Source organism: Besnoitia besnoiti (assembly GCF_002563875.1).
Source record: "Besnoitia besnoiti strain Bb-Ger1 chromosome Unknown contig00007, whole genome shotgun sequence".
Taxonomy (NCBI): domain Eukaryota; phylum Apicomplexa; class Conoidasida; order Eucoccidiorida; family Sarcocystidae; genus Besnoitia; species Besnoitia besnoiti.
In genome coordinates this window covers 2148763-2164163 of record NW_021703915.1, presented here as the reverse complement: position 1 = coordinate 2164163, position 15401 = coordinate 2148763, and the positions used below count along the sequence as shown (strand labels likewise).

The 15401-nt window shown below is 57.4% G+C and overlaps 2 protein-coding genes across 2 annotated transcripts; one reads left to right on the top strand and one right to left on the bottom strand.

Moving 5' to 3' along the window:
• Positions 1–1065: 1065 nt before the first annotated feature.
• Positions 1066–3702, bottom strand: BESB_073180 (uncharacterized protein; the record flags this gene model as incomplete). The annotated part of the gene is made up of 5 exons (XM_029365691.1): positions 1066–1144; positions 1457–1522; positions 1915–2075; positions 2449–2597; positions 3045–3702. 5 exons carry the CDS (start codon positions 3700–3702, stop codon positions 1066–1068), a joined length of 1113 nt encoding a protein of 370 aa, XP_029218175.1.
• Positions 3703–7769: 4067 nt separating this feature from the next.
• BESB_073170 (uncharacterized protein) lies at positions 7770–14954 on the top strand (the record flags this gene model as incomplete). The annotated part of the gene is made up of 13 exons (XM_029365690.1): positions 7770–8018; positions 8405–8546; positions 8884–9025; positions 9427–9520; positions 9843–9969; positions 10391–10478; positions 11096–11328; positions 11981–12333; positions 12624–12770; positions 13256–13490; positions 14014–14080; positions 14257–14437; positions 14832–14954. 13 exons carry the CDS (start codon positions 7770–7772, stop codon positions 14952–14954), a joined length of 2181 nt encoding a protein of 726 aa, XP_029218174.1.
• Between the last annotated feature and the right edge of the window lie 447 nt (positions 14955–15401).

The window sequence follows — 15401 nt, the reverse complement described above, 5'->3', positions numbered from 1 at the left end:
TGCAGGCGGCACTAAGCTACAATCGATACGCTGATGTGAACATCGGCCTCTAAGTGGCTGTATCAACTGTGCTGCGTCTCCGGTGCTGCAGGTAGTTTTCTCCACGATACGCGTGTGTGTATTAGGCTCTCTTGCCTGCGTTTTCTGCCTGTGCGTTAGTCTCGGGGGCAATGCCTCCGGAAGTCTCGAAAGGCCTCTCAAAAACTAAAAAGCAGCTCTGTCGCTTAAACTCACTTCGACCGAAAACGCTTGCCAGCAAGCCTGTGAGAGAGAAGAGTGCCTGTTGGTCGGCTGGATACGTGCACCGGAAGGCTCCGCTACTGCATCCGCGGGAGCGCCACGTAAAACCGGTTTGAGCCTGAGAGCGAGGCCTCTTCGCTTTGGTTGTCCGGCTTGTGGAGACGGCGCCTCCGTGAGACTGGGAGGAGTGGGGTGCGAGCCCGAAGCTGCTTGTTTAACGATGATGTCAAATACTTTGTAGAATTGTTCAAACGTAGATCCAAGAGCCTGGGGCGGTAGCCCTCGCGCAGGAGACAAGAGAGCGAGCTTCTCACGAGAAGGCGTTCAATACGTCACCCGAGCCAGAATCTAGACAATGAGCCGTCTGCTTAGAAGGCCAGAAGCGCTAGTTGCAGCCGACACAGATGCGTCACCCGATGCACACACCGAAAACTACCCCAATCAACGTCGCGAATCGCGGTCAGGGAAATCTGCAGCGAAATCTTGCGAAATCGTTTCTCCCTCTAGTCTGCTCTCCCAGACGTGTGTTAGGTCGCTACGCGTTTCTCGTGGGCAGTGGTGGTGCCGGCCGCGCCGCCTCCACGCCAAACACAAAGAACAACAGCCAGCGTCTCCCGACATCGCCCGAGGGTCTGGTTCTGTGACCCGCGGAGACCGAGCGCCGAAGGCATGAGGCGTTCAGCTTCTGCAGCACGTTTGCGAAGCTTCCCTGACGTTTTCTCGTGAAAACTGTTCATATGCTGCCCCCGAGTGTGAGCCCCTAGGTGCCTCGGGGGAGCTCCGTCCCGCACAAGCCACATCAGACGGGCGCGCGCTGCACACGCATCACGCCGCTGCCGCTTCCCTTGCCTTCTGCAACAAGACGCGCAGGAAGAAGACGAAGCCGTTCCGCTGCTCTTCTTGCCTGCACACACAGACACACATTCGTCCGCACGCATGTGGAGCGGACACACACTCACAGTTTGACTCGATGGCGCAGCTGACTCCACACGCCCCACGGCGACCGAAAGCGACGGGGGGGTCTCAGGACGGCGGCCCCCCAGACCACAAGCCAGCAGTGGGCGAAAACGTCTCTGTGCCTGGCGCGTGTCGTGCCCTGTCGGAACCGCTGTTCGTTGCTGCGTGTTCGCCAGCCCGCGGAGTCTCCGCAGCCGAGACGCACACAGCGAAACGCGAGGCTGCGGCGATTCCAAAGTGCTGCAGTCGGCAGACGTACACGAAGACGAGCGAGAGAGTCCGGCCGGCAGGAAGGTGAACGACCGTGCAGAGCTTGGGTGACGGGCTGCAGAAGGGGAACGTAGACAGACACCCCCTAAGAAACTAAGCGCTTCCGAAGGCAGCTTCGGAGAGGCGGCGTCTCTTGGCGAAAAAGAGCTAACCACATCCAGCGCCGGAAAGCGCGGCTATTTTCCAGCCGATATCCCAGACGGCTCAAATGTGCAGACGAGCGCTGAGGGGTATCACTCGCCTGAAGAGGGACACCTCGAGTACGGCCGCCTAGCTGAGTCAATCCGGGCGCGCGTGCGCCAGCCTCGCTTCTTCGCAGCCAGGCAGAGGTCGGCGTGTGGACTCCTCGCACCACGGGGCTGAGCAGGCGTGTCTGGCGATAGAATGCTAGAGTGCCAGGATGACGAGTTCGACTGACGGTAACAGGAGCTCGTGTCTCAATCTTACAAGTTTTCCTTCGCCTCCAGGCCGTCTTTGACGCGTTTCTCCATGGCTTGGAATTCCCGTGATGCCCTTCCGAGCTGGACGGATTCAATGGACGTGAGAGCGGCGGTTCGAGGGTTGATGCTCTTGTTGAGGAAGTTGTGGGGCTGCGAGATGGTCATGCGCTGAAAAAAAGAAAACATAGGACAGCCGCGCATACTTGGACCTGGATAACATGGGGCGCGCCTTGGTTTCTTGGCCGTCGACGCGTCCGCGAAGCCACAGCGCGAAGCAGAGAGAGCAGGAAGCTCGAAGCGCGACCCGCCGACATGTAGCAACCTCTGTCGAGGCTAGAAAAAGCGTGCCAAGACCCAGTCCTGACTAGAGTGCCGAACCACGTTTGACGCGTTAAAGTTTTTACACGACGGAGTACTGGACGGAACTCAGGGAGAGGTCTCTATCTATCTGCACCGTGATCTTCTTTTTCGGAACAGGAACCACTTCCTCCCCTACAGTGAGAGTCCGGTAACGACTGAAGTTTAGCGCTCGTTCGCTTACGAAATCCTTGATTGTAACGTTTCGAATGAAGCCCACTCCGAGAGCGTTGACCTTGACGAGGATCACGCCGTGCGCGTATCCAGCCTCCATGCTCGCCATCCAGGAAAGAAGGTTGTTTCCGACGAATTCGCGTTGCATATCGTTGAGAGCTGAGTAGACAGACGCAAGACGCAGAGGGGAATCTACACTGACGTGCTCCAACAAGCCCCCCGACCTCGCTTCCGGATACGCACACATGGGTGAGGTATGTGTGTGACGTAGGTCTTGGATGTACTCCGCGAGAGAGGAACTACAACTTTTCGCTCTCACAGCAAAGACACGATTCATGGTACACATTTCATGGCCTCTGTCCTACCAGATTGAGCATACGGAAAGCTTGAACAACCGCGAAAGGGTAGGCATTCTTTGTCAGAATCGGAGTGTTTCCGTGGGTACCTCGTCTTGCGTGGGAATTGTGTCTGCTGCTGCCTGAAAAGACATCGCCTGTTAAGGACGTCCGCAGTCTTCCCGAGGGGTCTACCTGAAGAGAGTCTAGGGCATTTTACGCTGTGTTTGTTCCGCTACGAACGGGCTCCAAGCGAAGGGTCACAGCCTACTGTTCACATCGTCGATAGTAAAATCATCGTCATCTTCGTCTTCGTCGTCATTCTCGTCGAAGTCGTCTCCGGCGGACTGGGCAGCGTGTTCGGCGATTTTGGCAAGCTGTTCGCGCTGCTGGGGATCTTGGAGCCCAGGGGCGACGCTGTATCGCTTAATGGCTTGATCAACGACTGCGGCGTCATCGAGTTGCTCGCGAGTGACGATATCCTCAGGCAGCTGCTCAGCCTCCGCCTCAATATTGGCTATTGCGTCCAAAAGCTGCTCGCGGTTCTGCTCAGCGAAGATGGACTTGCCTCTCTCAGTCCTTAGTGCATCAGGGACGTCTGCGAACTTATGTTCCCACCCTTCGTCTCCAGAGTCGTCGTTCTGTCCCTGGATGCCCGAAAAAACCTTCCGGAGGCGGCTTTCGCTCTCCTTCTCCGGCAAGGCCTCGAAATCCGGTCTCAGCTTGAACACCGAGTTACGGGCGTCCGCTCGTGGGCCTGCGCGAGCCTCCGACACGAAGTGAATCGCGCTTTCGTCCACATACACGCGCTGCTGTCTGAGGACTCGCATCAACTCCCCGCAGCCTTTTGTGCTCTTTCGACGACCCGCCCTCGCCTCTTGGAGTGCGCGCAGTTTGTTGAACGTTCGGGTCTGGTCTGACGTCGCCATCGTCGCCAACAGAGCGATCTGTAAAGCACACGAAGCACATCTCGAGCGAAACCAAGGGGAGCCTCTACGCAGCGACGAAGGCGCAGGGGTCGCTAGAGAGGGAAACCGCCAACTCGAGGACTACGACGCCGCAACGGCTAGGCGGGCCCTCCGGCGTGCAAGAGCAGCTGTGCAGGCCGTCCTCGCGACCCATCCAGACGGAACAGAATTCGAATCAGCACAGAGAAACAAGCAGCAGACATAAGGGCACCACACATTGGCTCTGCGCTTGCAGCAGCCATGTCGAAACCACAGCCGCGGATGTGTAGGGCACGTTGAGGGAAGCTGGTCCTTCAGCTGCACACATCACACCCACTGCGTCTCGAGGGAGCGCGGTCGGTGAAGGACTCATCTAAAACCCAGTCGCTCAAAGCTTGGAGACGAGTATGAAAGCTGGTCGGTGCGAGGTGGCCTCTGTCCCCAGGGAGACATTCTGAACTAATTCGAGTCCAGCTAGAGAATCCGCGGCCGCGCCCGGGGCCGGAAACGTGTTGCGGTGCACGCGGGTTCTTACCCGGGTCAGGGGCGGAGCAAATTGGAGGAAACAGATCCTGTGGGGGCACAGGGAGGCACCAGAAAACCACGCTGAACAGCAAAAAACTCGATCGAGCGTTTCTTCTCTCTGTTTTTGGACCGCAAGCAAGGGCTCGGTACGATCTGGAGGTGCCTCTCGCCGCTGCAGCAAGGATGCGATTCTCGCGAGCGCTGCGCGCCGGGGACCTCTCGCTAGCAGAGGGTCGATGAGACCCCCCGGAGTGATGGCGCAGGCGCGGGCGAAACCGCGGCACACCGTTCCTGCGTAGACCGCCTCCTTGGGATTCACACCCCTTTTACTTGCCCCGTTGCTTACTGCTTGCACTTTCATCGTTTCTCAGGGACTCTCCATTGCTTACTCGCTACCCTGGAGCACGGGAACTTGACCGGTCGAATCGACCGCGCTAGCCGCGGGTCGCCACCCACCCACTTGGATCCTCACAGAGTTTAATCCTTGTAACACCTGGTGTCAGTGCAGAAAACAAGGTACACCTTTCGGAGAGGCCCGTTGTACTCCGTGATGTCCCCTATTGATCCATTCTTGGGGTTCGCTTGCTCGGACGGACTGCCGAGTCCGCATGTGCGCGGTGCTGTGCTCCCCGCGGCGCCTGGGAGGGGCGGTGTCGCTCCCGCTGAAGAACCACGACTTTCATGTCCGAGGTAATGGAGCAACCGCAAGAGTCAGAACAGGGTACGTCCCCTCTACAGAAGAGGAATAGCAGCGACACGGAGCCTTTCCTAACAAGAGGTCTTGTCCCTGTGCAGTTGTTCGTGGTAAACGCTGTTAACGTCAGCAGTAAATGAAAGCTCTATGCACAGTGTGGCGTTTTCTCACCGCACCGATTCTAGAGGCACCCAAGAGGCCCTCGCAAGGTCTTCTCTCGCAGGAGGGTTTTACACCTTGATTCTCTGGCACAGAGACCAGAGTGCCAAGCGCTCTCGGGGTCAGCGGAAGACAATCACAGTACACGTGCAGGTGTGTGCATGGTGAAGAAGACCAGAGACCAAAAAAATCTTGGGGAGTCTCTAGTTGCCATGGAATTTCAGAAGGGTGAGACACGTGTCTGTATTATGACCTCACTTGGCACGGAGAGCCGGGACCGGGCTGTCAATCGAGAGACCGCCTAAACTGGGCGAAATCTACGCTTCGGGGCGCAATTGCCTTCCTGCTCTTGGTCCGCAGCAAACCTGTGTTCCTGCCTCGTCTGAGTTGCGGCGCATTGGTCTGCGACTTCGGCCTCAGCTGTGTAGCACAAATCGATAGTTTTAGATGTGCGCTGGTGTGCGAATCCGAGCTAGCGCATCAAACGAGACGGCGGCTCTCTGCCATGCGACTCACTCCTTTGAGCGGAGTGGAGCCCACCAGGGACGCATCTCTTAGCTCTGAACAAAGTAAACCTTGTGATACTCTTAATCGGTTTCTCCCTCCGACAATATTGTCATTCTGATTCTGTGGCGTGTAACGCGTTTCCCTGGTGTGCTGCGCTCCCGCTCGATCCACCGGAGAGGCGTAGTTCAGCGACACATATGCTCATTTTCACAGACTTAGTCTCTGGCGTGACTTATAAGACTAGTTCACAGATCTGCCTTTCCGGATGAATATATGCTACTGCACGTGTGATTGCATCGCGAGGACAACTCGCGTTTGCCAAGGACGCTAGTCCAGGGTACCTATATACAGCCTGAGCGAACCATGCGGTGTCGGGCTTGATCGCAAAACTTCCTGACAGCTGCGATTAAACGCATCGGCAGCAGCAAGCCAACGGAACGACCCGTGCATCCCGCGGCGATAGTAGACAGATCTGCAGTAGATGCTCAAACGTATAACCCGCGCCGCGCTCGTGTATTGCTGCCGTTCGAGCTTGGCCATACCGCACGCCGTATGAGCGGCGACAGGCACACGCCTGATTTCTGGTCGTACGCGTCTCTAGAAATACCCTGCACAAGTCCTCACGTTAGTACACACATTTCCTCCTCAGCGACCGCTAGCCGTGTGCAGCTGGAGTATTTTCGTCAGGACAAGAACCCCGGCGCCGGAAGAAAGACGGGCAAGCGTTGCACCCGTCTCCAGGCAGCCCTCTGCAGCTCTAGGAAGCGCCCCGCACAGAATGACATAGAGCTGGGGACACTATGTTCTCACGCAGATACACGCGGTTTCGTCCTTGTAAAATAGTGATAACGTTCATTTTTGCTGAAAGGCCACGGGCAGCATCGGACGACGTGCATGCAACTCGGCTGCAGTCAGCAAGCGAAGGGCTGGGCGGGCATGGCACGCGACAGCTGACAGACGGCTGACGGCTGCATATCGGTTGTCTTCTCTAGAAGAGATTCATATCGGTTGTATGTGCTCGGTGCGACGAAAGTGAGGTTTGGAGACGGCTATTTCTTCACTGAAAACTCCCCAGATAAGTCTACGTCAGCAGGTGTAGCTGACGAGACACAGGGGTTGCGTCCTACCGTGCCGCCCGATTTTTTCGTGGGCCTCATCTGCAATTCATCTGGTCTTGTGTGGTTTTCGTCTTGTTTTCTCAAACTTGCAGACTGCAAGACTCAGGCAGCGAGCTCTTCCGGTCAACAACGGCAACGGAGTTCCGCCAGCGCTGTGCGACCTAGGTGTAGCCGGTGTGTCTTGTACGCGCCGCTGTTGCCTTCTCAGTCGCACTTTCTCACGACAGAACTCTTCTTTACTTACTTACCGGCGGGATTCGTTCCATCCCTCCTGAAAATTGGCACCGAAGCTGCACAGACCCGCCGGACGGCTGTCTTTTCGAGACAGTCTCCTCTTCGCGCTGGCAGTGTTCCCGGGCTTGTCTTCTCAAGCACTCTGGGGAATTGCCGCGTGCTCACGCGGGCGCCACCCCAGCTTTGCTTCTTTTTCACCCTTCCTCGAGCAGGGCTCAGGAATTGCGTCGTCTCCGGCGCTGGCAGTTAGCCAGTTCCTTTGTCTTCTGCTATTCGAGCCGAAGTCGGTGCGCTTCTCTCGAAGATGTCATGGAGAGGGTGCCGGTCGCTCCTCATTGTATTCTGGTGGGAACGTGCGGGACTGACAAGGAAACACAGCTAGAGAAGCACTACATTGAGTGATGAAAAAGGGCACTTGTGCCTTTCTTCTTCCAATTTTTGAAAATTCTTTCCTGAGGCCGTACAACTCACGATTTCCTGCGAGCCTCCGAGCTCTCAGCAAAGCGTGCGCCTTCAGCTCCTTCTGCATCGCAGGCCAACCATTTTCCGCTTTCTCTTGAACACTGAGTTTTTTCTCTCTTCATCCGCTCACAGCTGCAGCGTCGCGGCGCTTTGTTGTCAACGGGTATCGGCTGCTCGCGCCCGTTCCTCTTTCTGCGTTGACGTCGCCGCTGGGTCGTTGCCAGTCTCTGCTTGAGCTTCTTCCTGGGTTTTCTTTTTTCCATCGCATCGCCTTCACGCCCCCCTCCTTCAATCGCTCTTCTGCGCACCTTCTCTTTTTTCTCGCTCGTCGTCCGCGCGCTCGAGGCAGCATGGAGGCCCTTCTGGAGCCCGTGACCCTGTCCTCGAATTTGGGCGAGGCGCGACCTCGGCGGGCGACCGCTGCCGCGATCAGCCAGGATTCCGATGCCGACGCGGCGCCTGACGCCGATGTCGCCGCGAGGGACGCGTCGCCAAAGAAGCCGACGCTCTGGTCAAAGGCGGGTCGACAGACCCGACTGAATCTGCTCGCGTATGAGCCCAAAAAATGGCAGTACACCGATGAGAAAGGCGTCACCCAGGTACAGAAAACCCCACATGCCCCCGCGCATTCGCGTCTCTCCGAGTTGCATTCTCGCCCATTCTGCGCTCACCTGTATATGCGTACCAGCGTGCATTCGCACAAGTATCCAGCTGCGAGTTTCCGCACTTTCACCCGCCGCGGGCGTCCGTACCGGTCAGGAACGCACGCCTCACTGCCGATCTCGTGCTGCGGTAGGAAAGAATAAACTTCCTCCTATGTATATGTATGTATGTTATATGTATGTAGATGCGTGTATGTAAGCACGCCCCTGTACGCGAGTTTCCTTGGTATGGGAGGAGTCTCCGCGGTTTGAGCACGAGTTCTTTGCGGGCAGGTTTTCTTTTGAGTACTCATTTCTTTCTGCTTCTGTCTGAGCCACACCAGGGCCCAGCGTCGGCACTGAAAATTCTCAAGTGGCTGGAGGCAGGGCTTTTCAACGGACGCGGCGACGAGATTTTCTTCAGTGCCGTTGGCTCAAAGGACAAGCCTGCGTGTCTAGCCGACGCACTCCCAGCGATTTTGGAAGGTATGCGGAAACAGCCGAAAACGCATGGAAAAGAGCTGCTGCAGACGCAGACTCTTTCGGAAAGCCCGAGAGGCCGCAAAACGCTCGCGTGGAGGTTGCTTGCGTTTTGCGGCCGAGGGGAGAACAGCGGGGCGGGACGCAACACGTGGAAGACAACGGACAGCGCACTGACGAGCAAAGCAGAGTCGCTCCTGGACAAACCGGCGCGGAAGATGCCTGGCAAAACTCGCTTTCTCCGTTCACTTTCGACGAACGCAACAGAGACAACCGAGGTCCCTGTGGACTCGAAGCTGACTGGCGCCTTCTTGTTCTGAGTTTTTTTGTCTGGGTGGTGCAGATGCCTACTTTTCCATGGAGAAACAGATCGCGCCTCGGACCTTCGCTGAGGAAAAGCCGGAGGAGCCGGAAATTGTTGAGGAGCCGCCGATGCAGTTTGCAGAAGACGTCTTTTCCACGGAAGCTGCCTTGGACATCCAGAAGTACGTGGGACGCGAGGGCGCAGGCACTCTCGCCCGTCGAATCCAGAAACAACACTCTTCGCGTCTCCAAGTTCAGCTGCATCTCTGGCTTCGGCGCAAGGAGTTATTTCAGTATCTTTTGTTTTTGTTTCAAGCGAGGTAGCTCGCGTAGCCTCGAGAAGCCTGCCGCTCCGCTCGTGAGCAAAAAGGCCACTACGGCGCTCGAGTGAAGCGAGGCGGGGATGCACGGCAGCGTCACGAAGTGGGCGGCGCTTGAGCACATAAAATCTTATACGCCAGGCTCGCGCATCGGGCATAGCCGTGACGCTGCAGCGAGAGGGAGGGACTCCCCAGGGCGACCTGATGTAGCCGCGTTGCATCGGAAGAGGCCGGCTCTGTTGCGTGCCTCTGTGTCTCAACAGATTGCACAAGAGCTTCGGGTCTTGCGATCTCATGGTGTGGCTGGTGCCGCACCAGAAGCACCGCCTCGATGACGACGACGGCGGAGGACGAGAGGTGGGACGTCGCTGTGTTTTTTCCTTTTTTGTCTGATGGCTCCGTCGTCCTCGAGTTTGCCTCGTACGCCTCTCACGCTTTGGAGGTTTTCATCCGAAGCCTGTCCCTAGCGGTCTCCTGTCTCTTCTCCCTTCGCGTCTCGGGGCTGCTTTCCCGCGTTCTCCTGGCTTTCTCTCTCTGGCTTTCCTCGCCTGCGTCCTCAGTTCGTAAAGCCCCTCCATCGTCTCGACATCTCACTCTGCTGTCGCCGCCTGCCAGGTGATTCCTTCGTAGTTGACACGCTGTACGTCCTTTTCGTTTCTTCCCGTGCTTCTGCCTTCAGTTCCGGCAGCCGCCGAAGATCTACAAGATTCCCGTCCACAGCGCGCTGCTGCGCATTTCGTCGCCGATCTGGTTAAGTGAACTGACCGTCATCGAAGAGAGAATGCGAACGCGAATGAAATACCAGCGTAAGCCTCTTTGTCTCGGCGTGCTGCGCAGGCTCTATCGAAATCCTCGCTAGCCTCATGGGACTGTGCGCGTAGACGCACATGGGCATGCATGTGAAGTTCAAGGCGTGAGGTGGCGGGGGGAGAGACACCGCACATGCAGACAAAGGAATGCCAGTCCGAACTGCCGTCGCTGTCAGTTCTTCAGACTCGTCTCTACTCTCTTCATATTTTTGATTTATAGTTGCGCTCGCACATGCCGGCGGAGTCTACGGCTCTGCGTCGCCTCGTCTTGTATATATATGTATATATATGTATACAGGCGTGCTCACGAGTTCTGTATGAATACCCGCATAATGTACGCGTGGACTGCGCGCGAGTTCATGGCCGAAGCGGGGCTCTGAAAGGTCTTTTATGTTAATTCTCTTTAATGTTTTTTCAGAACTCGACGAGTCTCAGGTCATGATGAAGTACGTGATCGAGACGTCTTACCCCGCAGCCATTCGCGCTGTGATTCAATATATCTACGGGTGAGTTGGTTATTGTCTCTCGTCAGCCGCTTTCTTCCGACGCTGACAGATGGCTCATTCTTTTCACAGAGGAATGATTAGGTGCATCCGATAGTTCCTCCGATACCACACCTGCTCTTCGCGGTCTGCTTGAAAAGCATCTCCGTTCCATATTTCGGCGTTGGAATATCCAGTATATCCAGTTTAGCGTTTAGACACCTGCTTAGGGGCCTGCGCGTTCGCCGTCTACTCGGTGCGTGGGCGCCGCGCCTGCTCCGGCTCCTGCGCCTCCGTGAAATTTTGCGGTTGTGTCGCTTGCACCCGTCTCGCCCCTTTGTCTGAATCTCGCAGCTTGCATTCGTTCACCCGCGACACACGCGGCTGTCCACTCGGCCGCGAAAATCATGAGTGTAGCCTTTTGCCTCTGCACAAGCATCTGCGTCTGCTTGCATACCCATACTCGAATGCACATACATACTGATATTTATATATATGTATATGTGTAAGAGAGAGACAGCGAGGAAGAGAATGGCGAGGGCAGCAGTGGAATGTCTCTCGGCTCGCCGTATGAGCCACGTGGCCGCCAGAGGCGCCGGCCTTGAGCACAAACATGGATTCTGGAGTCTGCTTCGCTTCAGCTATCGCCAGGAGCTTCTCCAAGGAGATCCGTTTTTGATGGTGTCGGTGTACAAGGAAGCCGACAAACTCGAGATGCGACGCCTGCAGGCGGAAGTCCTCCGCGCGCTCAGTGTCCCCATGAGCATTGGGCCTCTCGTCGCGCTCGCCAGAGCTGCCGAAGTTCTCAAAGTCTACCCCCTCCTTTCCGAAATCATTCGAATCCTCGCGGACAGCGCCTACGCGCTCTTCTCGGGTACGCCTCCATCTCTCCCTCCCCATGTGCGAAAGCGCAAGCGCGTCCCTATATATATATATATATATATATATATATATATATATATATATATATATATATATATATATATATATATATATATATATATGGGTGCAAGTGTGTTTGTAGATCGTCTTGCATGAACGCATATGTATGGCTACGCGTATGTGCCTGTCTCCATGCAAGCGTGCGTGTGATCTCAGTTTCGCCACGGTTCCCAGAGACAGCAGCCCCCTCTGCACGTTTTGGCGTTGACGTATTTATATATATATATATCTACGTGTATCAGGATACATGAGTCTTCGCTCCACTTCGTAGGAAGTGTCATTTGCAGGGGTCAGGCGAGGGGACTCCACTCTCTGAGTTGGGTAGGATATCCGAGTGATGCCGCGTCCATGCTTTCCAAGCGGGAAAAACCCTTCGTTGCATGGGTCCTGCCCGCGGCTGTCGTTGTGCGCGTATGGGCTGCATGAGTCAGGGAGCGCGTTTAGATGTGGCGGGGACGGGGTAGCCTCTAGTGTTGATTCGCTCCTTCCACGTGCATTTCAGGGTATTTGCATCGCGGCGTCAAGCGCGAATCTCCGTCACTGACGGGGGCGCTGTTCGCGAGTCTCTTCACTGCGTTGCTCAGGCATGCGGCATCTGCAGCTGGGGCCCCGCGGGCTGCAGCTCCTGCTGAATCAGGACAACATTCAACTCGACGAGTTGCAGATCTACATCTGCGCGAGCGCGTGGCTGTCGCAGCAGGACATCCCACAGACATCGTGGTTTTACACAGTCGACTCGCCGCGGCCGATGTCTTCCCGTCCGCTGTCGCCCACCTCCGTGGCTTTGTCTGACTCTGGGCACTCAAGGGGCGCGGGCAGAAGCACGTCCAAGTCGAAGAAGGACAAGAAAGACAACGGGCTCTTCGCCGACGGCACCGAGGACACGCGACACGACAAAAAAGAGGATCCCAAAAATCGCAGAGAGGAAGTCGTCATGGTGCGTGAACGGCGCGCTGAAAGCGGCACGCGCTCTCCAGTTGCGGTTTGGGGGGTTTAGGGCTGAGACCCCGGGGCGGATGCCTCTTTTCCCGGCCTTCCTGTGCACGTCGCTCTCGCTGCCGCGCTGTCGCCCCTCTTCTGCCGCTCCGTCGCGGCTTCGTCCTTCAGGACCTTTCCGCGTCTCCGGTCTTCTCGCGGGTGTCTCTTGTTTTGTCTTTTTCTCGTCGCTTGGTTGTCGCTCTATCTATCTCGCGACGTGTGTGCCGCCTTGTGGGACTTTGCCCCCAGGCGGTTTACCAGTCCATCCGATTCGACGCGATGTCACCGACCCAGATCAACGCCTGCAGAGATCCGCGGCTGGACTCTCTTCTCCTGGACGCCTGTCTTCGGAAATTCGTCCACGCTGAGAAAAAAGCCCGCGTCTTCCCGTGGACGGTAAGGCCTGCGCGGCTCGTGGATAAAATACACCCTGTCTGCTCTCTCTCGCCTGTCTCAGCCTTGCTCCTCGGCCTGCCTTGAGCGTCAGATTTCTCAAATTCTCCGAGAGACACGCTTCGCGAGTCGCACCTCGCACGCGGTCCTCTCGTTCTTCGCGCCCCTGAATTCGTTTTCTGTGCGTACCGACCCGTGCCCCCCCCTCTAACGGGGCGTTCCGCGTCCCTGTTTTCCGCAACGAAGTGAGTCGCGTTTCTCTTCCTCCTCTCTCTGCCCATGCCGCACGCCCCACCTGGTCTCTGGCGTCCTTGTGGGCGTCGCCGGCGCTTGAGGCTTCCGGCGTTTTCTCGCTGGGGAGGTCGACGGCGGGCTGGCTCTGGAGCGCTGCAGAGGCGCGCCGTCTTCGCGTCAGTCCGCCCCAGTGTCTCGCGCGAGGCTGCGGCATCCACGCGTCGCCTCGCGTGTCTGCGTGTCGTTGCCTCTAGGCTAACGACCAGTTCGCCGTCGAGTGCGACGGCAGCATGTTTCCGGTGCTGGTCACGCGCAAGTCGCAGCTGACTGCGTCGAACAAGCGCACGAATCAGGGCTCGGCGACCTGGGCATGGACCGTCGGCGACCCGCGGCTGGTGAACGAGGCGATGTGGGCTGTGGAGGTCGTCCACACCGCCAAGGGACGGCTCCACTTGGGCATTGCCATCGAAGATCGCGTCTCCCACACCCGTAAGCAAACGGCTCACAGCTCACCCACCGCGCGTGCCGGGGCACTGAGACAAGGAGAAGGAACTCGACGACTGGAACGCAGAGGAAGATGTCGGCGGTGAACACGCCTCAGCGCCATGATACATACAGGCAAAGATGCTCGGGGGGGGCGGCAGCCGTCCGCGACGGAGGGCGGAGGAAGCGCAGTCGAGGGGGACACAGTGTGGAGAGACTCGCGATGTGCGTCGCCTCGTGTGTGAGGCCTTTGTGCGTGGGCGACCTTCCGGCTCAGCGTGCACTCGCCGCAGCGCCCGCAGGAGGGGGAGGGCGGCGCCGCAGTCGCGGCGCCTGAATTTCGTCAAGAAGCACTCGAAGTCGATGCTCCTTCTACGGGTGTTTGTCCTCTCAAAAACAAGTCTGCTGAGTGCGGCCGCGCCCTGCGCTTGCAAAGAATTGGCTCTCGCTCTCGCGTGGCAGACTCGTACTGCCCAGATCGCGGATGAGGCGCAAAACGCAGGCCGCTCTCCGTGCTGCCGCTTTGCAGGAATTGTCTGCTACCTCGACCCTGTCGAGAAGATCTTTGTGACCGGGACGATCACGAGCGACCCATCGTAAGTGGCGGGCCTGAGGAAGGAGGCATATTATTTCTTTGCGAAAGTGCGTTAGGTCGCGACAGCGAGAGCGTGTGCCGCGTTTCAGGAATCCGTTTCTCTGTGGCGCGACGCGCGACGCGCATGCGAGGTGTCTGTTCACTGCACCTGGAGTCTGTGTGTTTCCTTCCACTCAGCGCGGTTTCGTATCGCACGGCGCAGGCGGGGGGCTGCGTGAAGTGGTCCAGGAGGCTCGCGAGGGGCGACATCGTGATTGTCCGCGTCTCCGTCGCGATCTCCGTGCTTCACCTCACCATCCAAGTGCTTCGCTGCAAAAACATGACCGCGTCCTTCATGCTTCCTCTGCGGTCGCCCGTGGTGAGCGACGCGGCCGTCATCAAAGGCGAAAAAGCGAGGAAAAAACACAAACGCTCCTCTGGGTTCTGGCCGGAGTGGTGTCGAGCGAAAGAGACTCATCAGGGCGGATTTGCGTGCGGCTTTCTTCCTTCAAAGGGAGTCTCTCGATGGATCTTCGCTCCGCCGCGCTGAAAACTGCTAGCGAGCAGACACGCAGCACGAAGCGAAGAGATCAATCCTCAACTTTGGTAAAGCGCTGACCTCGTAGACTTCCGCGAGCGTCAAACCGGCAGACCGGAGGCGCCGCCGACTCAGCATAGGTCTCAAGCAGCGCTTCGGGATGGGACATTCTCTATCGGCCTGTTTCGAGACGTCGCAGCCGCGATGCGCATGTTGTCTGCCTTGTTTTCTGCAGAGGTTCCCGGGGCAGTTTCTGCAGCGGCCCTTCGTAACTGTTTGGCCTTTCCTTGAGGCGTTCGACTTCGGCGACACCCTCGGCGTCGCGGAGATTCAGCCGAACTCGATCGACATTCAGTGACGCGCGCACATCAGTGGCCTCTCCGCCGCTGGCCAATCCCTTTTCGACTATGGAAGACGCGAATAAGAATATGTGTGTAGGGTGTGGATGCGAGTGCGCAAGTCGAGGCCCGACTGCCTTGTGAAGGCGGGGGTCGGGCGCGACGCGTGAGCTGCGACGGAGATCGAGTCGGGCTCCGTCGCGCCTCAGACGCACACGCTTGCGTGGGAGCACAGAGTGCTTAATATGTCCAGTGGGAATATACGTTTCGATCTTTTGAAGCCCTGTTTGGCATACGAATACGGCGAGGCGCCGCGAGGTCCGAGCCCGCACCGGTACGCGAGGCAGAGCTGAGCCTATAGTCGCTTGTGGATGTTGTCCTTCGTAGATAAGGTATCAGGAGCGTGCGTGGATTCCGGCTCTTTCAGAACGCAGAAGTCGCTGCATGCGCGTGCATGCGTAGATGCG